Here is a 9,133-nt window from a genome sequence, read left to right as displayed (position 1 = left end):
AACAATATTTCCTTCTCTTCCTTTTCCTACCTTCACATTCATATCTCCCATGATTAAAATAATCTCCTGTGATTTACATTGTTTTCTTGCCTTCTCTAAATCCTCGTAGAATGCCTCAATTTCTTCATCTGTATGCTCTGATGTCGGGGGGCATATACCTGAATGAGGATAGATTAAAAGGTTGCCCTTTCAATTTCACCAACACGATTCTTTCCGAAATAGCCCAGAATCCCATCACACTCTTTGATCTTTCTTGTCCAGTATTACCCCTACAGCATGTTGACATCTTTCGCCTCCTGAAATATTTTGGTCTTGTCATCACTAATTATCTTTCCTGCTCTGTCCATCTTATTTCACTTATTCCTAGTATGTTAATCTTTAACCGATTCATTTCTCGTTTACATTCTCTAGTTTTCCTGTCTTTACTCATTGTTCTTACATTCCACGTTCCCCATTCTCAATGGTTCTTTGTTGCGGACAGCAGCTTGATGATGGTCTGGTGTCACCTGTTGCACATGACAATCCATACCGGGCGAGGGATTCCTACCAAAAGCAATAGAAATCCCATTTACACCGTTTGCTCTTGATTCATTACTGGACATTAAACCATGATTTTTCTTGGCAATTTACAGCAGTGGGTTGCCATTTCCTTCTGCCAAGTAATTTTAAGAAGTCACCATCTCCCTTCTCAGAAGTTCTTCCAATCTAACCTAAGTTAGCTATTGACTTCTGAGGCTGCAATTCTGTTTTTGAAGCCAGTACAGACATTCTGTCCCTGCCTTCTCAGCCAGAATGACTTCCCTGTAACCCTGGGCAAGGGCAGCAACAAACTAAACCCCCGCTGGATGCTAAGGCAGGATTTCTATGGTCCCGGGGTATAATACGTAGTACTCGTTTGTAACACCACATTTCAAAACTATTGATCTTTTTCTTGTCTATCTTCTTCAGCACCCAACACTCAGAACCATATGATGCAATTGGGAAAACTAATGAGTTCAATAACCTTAGCTTTGTCCGTAAGGTAATGCTTTGGTCTTTCCAGATGTTATTGAGAGCAACTGTGGCATTTTTGGCAATGGTAATTCTTCTTTTTATCTCCGGTGAATCATCATATGTATTAGTTAAAACAGCTCCAAGATAAGTGAACTCTTTCACATTTTCCACAACCACTCCATTGATTGTAACATGTTCATCATTGTTCATCTTTGAATCTTTATGATCTTAGTTTTCTTGGCATTAAGAAACAAGCCAGCCTTTTCGCTTGCTTCTCTAACTTTATCTAGTAGTTGTTGTAGTTCAGTGATACTGCTGGCAATTAAAACTATATCATCGGCGTATCTTAGATTTGATATTTTGTATGCTCCAACATCCACAGTTCCTTCAAAATTCTCTAGAGCACCTCTCATAATTGTTTCAGAATATATATTAAAAAGGTGCAGAGACAGAATGCAACCCTGTCACACTCCTTGTTTGACTTCGAACCGTTCTGTTAACCCATAAGTGGTTCTTACAGTTGCTTGTTGTTGGTCATACATGGCTTTTATTAGTTGGATGATGTGTTTTGGAAACTTCGTATCGTTCATGTTATTCCAAAGGATATCGTGGTTTCTGGTACCTTTTCCAGGGCGAAAACCCGCTTGTTCGTCTGCAATTTCCTCTCTTAACTTTAACTTCATTCTTTCAGCAATAATTTTCAACAAAATTTTGCTGCTGTGACTTATTAATGCAACTGTCCTGTTATTGTTGCATTGGAGTGCGTCACCTTTTTTAGGTATGGGAGTAAAGACTGATTTTACCCAGTCTTCTGGCCATCTTCTTTCATTCCATATTTTTGTACAAAGTTTGTAGAAGAAGTATTCAACACTTTCGCCAGCCTTCTTGATTAGTTCTGCTGTTATTTCATCTATTCCCGGGTTCTTGTTATTCTTTAATTCTTTTATGGCTTTTACAACTTCGTCTAGCAGTGGCGGTGGTTCATCTTCGCTGTCATTGAGTCTAATTAATGTTGTTGTTAGATCTTTATTCTTTTTGTATAGGTTGGAACAATATTGATTCCATCTATCTTTGACTTCTTTTCCATCACATAAAACAAGTCCATCTTCAGTTTTGATAGTATCCATTGTAGGTCTAAATTTTCGTGTGATGTTTCGTACTCCTTGGTAGAGTTCTTTAGTTGTCTTATTGATAGAACAGTTTTCAATTCTCTGGCAATGTTCATTTAAATATTTTTCCTTATCTCGTCGCAACAATCTTTGAATTTTTGTATTTTGTTTTTTGTAAATTACTTCTTTAACTGGATTATTGATACCCTTTGATATTAGGCATCTTCTTGTTTCAATTTCACTTAGTGTTTCTTCAGATATCCAGGGGGAATTTGTCTTTTTCTTTTTGGCGATAGTTTCTTAAGCAGCGCTCAGCAGGAGTTCTTTTCCTTCTTCCCACAACTCATTGGTGTTTTATCATCTTCACATTGATTGAGTACTTCAAATTTGTTTGACACTGTAATTCTGTAATTGTTATCAAGAGTTTTGTAGTCGAGCTTTAGAGGTGGTGTTGGACGCTCCATCTTTTTGAGTCTTATTTGAAAGTCAATAGTTAGTAGTTGGTGGTCACTGTTGCAGTCGGCACCAGGTCTTATCTTGGCATTTTTTATGCAACTTTTCCATTTCTGGTTCAGCACAATGTAGTCAATTTGGTTGCGTGTTCTTTTGTCTGGTGAAAACACGTGTACAAGTGTCTTGGGTGGTGTTGGAACAATGTATCGGCTATAACTAGATTATTTGTATTCAATAAAATTTTCACCTCTTTCATTTATATCTCCAAGGCCGAATTTTCCACAGGTGTCATTTTTCAGATCATTTTTGCCTACTTTGGCGTTGAGGTCTCCCATGATTACTGTTACATCTCTGTTAGGGATTGAGTCTAATGTTTCTTGGAGAGTGTTATAAAAATTTTCCATTTCTTCATCACTTGCAATGTTGGTTGGTGCGTAGCATTGTATACTAATGTTATGAGGTTTTGCTTGTATTCTGACTTTTAAAATGCGATCATTTATTGGGCTGTACCCAATTAGTGCATTTGCAGTTTTTTTCGTGAGAAGCATAGCAACTCCGTGACTATAATTTCCTTCTTCTTTTCCAGAAAAAAGAACTGTCTTGTTTTCTTTAGTTTTGAAACTTCCATTACTTTTCCAATTGGTCTCACTGATTCCTAGTATTTGAATGTTGTATCACACACACACATATATATATATATATTTGCACACACACACACACACACACACACACACACACACACACACACACACACACACACACACACACACACACAGACTTATTCCTTGGCAACCCGCGCAGAGGATCCGGCATTTGGCGATATTATTTGTAGATTCATATTCGGGTTGAGGTCAGGAGCCATAGAATAAGCAAAGTAAAGGTCCGAAGTTTTCTCTTTGCTCGCAGTTCCATCTAACTAAGAACACTATCTCTCCCGTTTGTTCAGCAGGACTTAACTTCCGCCAGACATATTTTGCATATGCCGAGAACTACTAATTGCATTGATAAGCGCCTTTGCAGAAACCCCTTCCCTGCTGCCAACAGCTTCGCCGTAACCCTGGCACGGAGAGCTCATAGGGTACTATCTATGCTCAAGGAAACCTCAGGGTACAGTTTAATGTCCTGCCCAGGACAATATATTTATTCATATTCGTGCCATCACCGATGCGATGATTGACGAACTACTTTTGCGCCATGTTGACACCATGTAGTTGACTGGGGTGGCTGACCAGCGATCCTTCCACAGGGGAACAGTTGTTTAGGTAATCATTATTGGTGGTTCTCAACGCACCATCGCATCTACGATAGACTCAACCACCATCATATAAGTGCTCATGTCCTGATGAAGCAGTAAGTGCAAAAAGGCCTTCGGCATATTCGTGTGTTTTCTTTTACTTCCCTTCGTTGTTCGACTTGCAATTTGTTCGACATGAATTCCACACGTGTGTATTTATATATTTAAATCATCCGTTAGGTGTGACAACGAGAATTTATTCACCCCTACTCTTATATCTTTAGAAGCGAGGATTAAAAAAAAAGAAAGAAAAAAAGAAAGAAAGATGTTGAGCATTTGCTGAGTATTTTGAGGACGGGAATGATCAGCATTTAGTACTTTTATGTGTAGTATGTGCGTGTGTGTGTGTGCGTGTGAGAATGTGTTTATGTTTGTCTGCATGTTTTGTCATGTGTGCATCTTACGTCTGTGTGCATGTGTGAGCGCGTGTCTAAGTGTACATATACCTCATTACCTGATTTTTAACCAACATGACGTATTTTTTGTAAATCTAATTTGAATTAATATTCATGATTAATTATTAAGATACTTTTTCATTTCCCTCGCGATAGATTTTTTATGAGAATTTTGATGAACATGTCAATTATCAGATCACCCATTACTTTATAATAGATACATTTCCTATGATTAATCGAAATTTGATAGATCTAATTGGAGACATTTTCTTCCTTCCTCAAAATCACAATTAATAATCAAATCTAATAAATATAATAAGATAAAATTACGTCCTAAAATACTCGTTTTCTTCCTAACAATATATTTAAAAACTACTCGATGATCATTTCAGTCGTTAGATCACCTATTTCCTCATTATCAAAGACCGCCCTCGTACCCCTGCGGCGCCGCCCATCGGTCTGTCACCGCCACGCCCACATTCCAAGCCCTTTCTATGAGACGCGGGTATAAAAAGGCAGCAAGGGACGTGTGGGGCGTAATTTTCACTCAATAATTCGGTCGATATGAAGGTGAAGTCTGTGTGTGTTTTATTAAGAGCAGCACTTTTTTTTCTCTCTCATTATTTTATGTACTATATTTTAAGGATCTACTGGGCATTCTGTTAAAAAAAGACCTCATTTCTGGATGATCAATCTCGTTCAGTGATCTTAATATAAGTGCTTTGCCCTTTTTTATCAACGGATTTTCCACTGCGCTCACCTGTGGAGAGGACATTCCAGCGACACTGCAAAGCGTCGACACAACACGGAGAGTGGCAGTTACCAGTTATAAGCTACAATATTCAATTGGCGTAAAAGCGTAGCGCGAGGGGCCATCCTCACATTAATGCCAAAGTAGACACCGGCCGTCGATATATATATATATATATATATATATATATATATATATATATATATATATATATATATATATATATAATGTTGCAGATATTGGGTTACTCTCACGTAGATACGATAGTAGTGCCCGACTGCTGCCTTGTAGTTCAGTCCGTGCATGGCCAAATGCTATGGGAGTTCACCCTCTGCAAAATAATTGACTGCCTTTTGGCATCTATAAGATGAAAAAGGCTTCGGGAGGTATCCTGAGGAAAAATCCGAATGTACATATACACCTATATAAACACGTGTGTTTATGTGTGTGTGTGTGTGTGTGTGTGTGTGTGTGTGTGTGTGTGTGTGTGTGTGTGTGTGTGCGCGCATGTGCGTGCGTGCGTGTAAGTATAGGTTTTCCTTTCAGTACATTACTTGTGCTTATAATGACACCCTTTCAATTATTTTGTCCATAGTGCTTACCTCTTCATAAATTATTTTTGCGTATTGTGTTTAATATACATCTTATGCGTCGGGTATAGAACCCTGTATGTCTTCGGTATTTTCCTCGTGGTAAACTTGTATTTATATATATGTATATATACACATTCCTACTTTATTTTCTTCAATTAAATCTATAACTCACTAATTCGCTTTAAAACCTCCCCCCTCCCCCACAGGTCCTAGTCTGTATGCTCTTGCTGACCTCATCGATCGTATCTTCTGAAGCCAAAGTCCCTGGGTTGTTGACTTACCTGCCTGCACTTTCCACCAATTCAGTTTCCAGCGAGGTCCACGTCACGCGCAAACCCTATTTCAGCAACGTTTTAACGCCTGGATATAAGCCTGGGATAATTTCTGGATACCGAACTGCTCAAGAGCCCGTTCGGACTGTTTATAAACGGAAAATCAGTCCCATATCTGTTATTTCAAGCGTTGTGGCAGATCAACCGATCGTCTCTACGTCCCTAGCCGTTCGTAAAACTAAGCTTAAACACAAGAACAAACTTAGAAACAAAAGCCAGTGGGACCCAAAATACAAATCGAAGTTTCTGTCTCATCTGATCCACAAATCTAGGCCTAAATACAGCGAAAAAACGGCCTTTAAAGGGAAAATAACGAGGTACCGACCCGCCATCTCGTCTCGAGCGAATCACCGGCTGAAGCATAAACGGAGAGAGATTTTCGGACCTGAAAATCTTCAAGGCAATTCGACAAGTGACGAGAAACCTTTTTCTAGTAGCAACTTAGAGCTTCCACGTAAGGATAAAGCTGCACAGGAGGCTTCAAAGCTTGACCAGGAGAGTGAAGGTTCGTCGAGAAAAGATTTGGGAGTCGAAGCAGATGTTAAGGTGAGGGAGTTTTCGTAGTTAAGATTTGTTTTGGTATTCGTATTTAATTATTTTGTTATTTATTTGTTATTTTCTTCCATAATGTCATTGTCTTTGGATTGGTATTATTAGAGCCACGGTTGGTATTTTGATTATCACTCTTTTTCTTATCATTACCGTTATCATTATCATCATTACGGTTATCATCCTTCCCTTCCCCCTCACTATCATTATCATTATCATCATTTTTTATAATTGTTTATTATTATCATAATAATAATGATGATGATAATAATAATAATAATAATAATAATAATAATAATAATAATAATAATAATTATTGTAATTGTTATTATTATTATTTTTATTTATATAATAATATTAATAATAATTATAATAATAATAATCATAATAATAATAATAATTGTTATTATAATAATTATCATAATAATTGTTATCATAATAATAATTATTATTAAAATAATCATTATTATAATGATAATTATTATAATTATTATAATTATCATTATAATTATTATTAGTATGATTATTATAATTATCATCATAATTATTACTATAATTATTAACATAATCGTTATCATTATGATTATAGTTATTATCTTTATAATAATTATTACAATTATTATTATAATTATCATGATAATAATAATAATAATAATAATAATAATAATAATAATAATAATAATAATAATAATAATAATTACTATTATTATTACTGCTATTATCATTATTATTGTTTCTAATATTACATCATCATCATCATCATCATCATCATCATCATCATCATCATCATCATCATCATCATCATCATCATCATCATCATGGTAGAAAAACCCACAATGTAAAAACTGGATTTACTGAAAAAGAGACTACAGTTTCGAAATCCACCTGGATCATCTTCAGGGCAGGAGAGGAAAGGGAGAGGAGGGGGAACTATGATGTGAATACCATTATCAGATGTAATATTCCTGTCATCAGCTGTATGAGTATTGTTACGATTGCTGTTACTATAGGTATTATTGCTATTATTACTGTTATCTGTATTGTTGTTATTGATATAGTTTCACTATCATTACTATTGTTACTATTACTATTATTACTATTATATCATTCTTACTATCACTATAATTACCATTGTTACTATTACCAATATTACTAATATATCATTGCTACTATCATTATTATTACTACTGCAACTGTTACTTTCATCGTTACTATTGCAACTATTACTCCTATTACCATCACTGTTACGATTACCATCACGATTAACACTGTACTCCTATCGTCAATTTCTCTCTCACCTGCAGCAACCACCTCGTCCCATTTTGCACCAGATGCGGAAACGACCAGAACGACTCCCTCATCACTACGACTACGCGATCAAGGACGACCTCTCCGGCAACGACTACGGCCACCAGGAGTCCCGCGACGGCTACAACACGCAGGGATCCTACTACGTGCAGCTTCCCGACGGTCGCCTGCAGAAGGTCACCTACCACGTGGACGGCGACTCAGGCTACGTGGCCGAGGTCACCTATGAGGGACAGGCTCGGTATCCTGGCGAGTCTGTGTCTACTTACGAGCCTGAGACTACTTACGAGACTGTATCTACTTACGAGCTTGCAGCTGCTTACAGGCCTGCAGCTGATTACAAGCCTGCAATTACTTATCAATCTGTTCCGTCCAACAAGCGTGCAACTACTTACAGGCCTGAAACTTACAAGACTGCAACTACTTACAAGCCTGCAACAATTTACAAGCCTGTTGCTCCTTACATGTCTGTTCCGTCTAACAAACTCGCATCTCCTTACGAAGCTGCTTCATCCTACAAGCCTGCACCTACTTACAAACCTACCCGATCCAACGAATCTGTATCTACTTACAAGCCTACTCCATTCTACAGGTCTACAACTACTTATAAGCCTACTCCATCCTCTAGGTCTACAGCTACATACAAGCCTATTCCATCCTCTAGGTCTACAACTACTTACAAGCCTACTCTTTCCGACAAACCCGTGCCTACTTACACGCCTGCAATTACTTACAAGCCTATTTCATTTTACAATCCTGTACGTACTCACAAACCCGTAACTACTTACAGGCCTACAAGCCAAATTAGCCGCAAGGGACAGGCCCAGAACCCTCCCCATCGCCCTACTTACACACTTACACGCACTTACAAACCATATCTACCGGAGTCTACCAAAAACTCCAAAACTGAACATAGTACTTACTTAACGCCTAGGCCTATTGCAAATCCAAAAAAAGGTTCTTCGTACGTACCAGCGACTACTTATAGGCCTACTTTTCCTATAGGGCTACGAATCACAAGATGAGAGATGTTATGAAGTTGTTAAAATGTGATTTATTATTATTATTATTATTATTATTATTATTATTATTATTATTATTATTATTGTTATTCTTGTTATTATTATCATTATCATTATTTAAAAGTAGAGAAAATGTGCTGGGGAGTAACTGGCACACATATTCATATGAACAAATTCAAAACCCACACACGAGTTATGTAATTGCCAGTATTTTAAATGTATGAACTATTGATCAAGAGTCTGGAGAGTTATGAATAAAAATCGATAGTTTAGAAAGTTCTCGCGCCACGAATCGCTTTTGGAAATATAGCCACGTATCCCCCGCTTTTAAGAG

General features: G+C 37.2%; 1 protein-coding gene across 1 annotated transcript; it reads left to right on the top strand.

Moving 5' to 3' along the window:
* Positions 1 to 4,319: 4,319 nt before the first annotated feature.
* LOC119596753 (adhesive plaque matrix protein-like) lies at positions 4,320 to 8,806 on the top strand. The gene is made up of 4 exons (XM_037946077.1): positions 4,320 to 4,324; positions 4,669 to 4,780; positions 5,795 to 6,466; positions 7,951 to 8,806. The coding sequence occupies exons 1-4, from the start codon at positions 4,320 to 4,322 to the stop codon at positions 8,800 to 8,802; spliced, it is 1,641 nt and encodes a 546-aa protein (XP_037802005.1). The 3' UTR covers positions 8,803 to 8,806.
* Positions 8,807 to 9,133: the final 327 nt, after the last annotated feature.

The sequence above is a fragment of the Penaeus monodon genome, chromosome 38 (genome assembly GCF_015228065.2).
Source record: "Penaeus monodon isolate SGIC_2016 chromosome 38, NSTDA_Pmon_1, whole genome shotgun sequence".
In the NCBI taxonomy this organism is placed as follows: domain Eukaryota; kingdom Metazoa; phylum Arthropoda; class Malacostraca; order Decapoda; family Penaeidae; genus Penaeus; species Penaeus monodon.
Note: the sequence above shows the minus strand (reverse complement) of the source record. Positions and strands in the feature narration are given on the sequence as shown.

Excerpts from the sequence above, each read along its gene's own strand:
- LOC119596753 (XM_037946077.1), top strand. Across the intron at positions 4,781-5,794 it reads CAGCAAGGGACGTGTGGGGC|GTCCTAGTCTGTATGCTCTT; the intron begins GTAATTTTCACT and ends CCTCCCCCACAG. Across the intron at positions 6,467-7,950 it reads GAGTCGAAGCAGATGTTAAG|AAGGTCACCTACCACGTGGA; the intron begins GTGAGGGAGTTT and ends GGTCGCCTGCAG.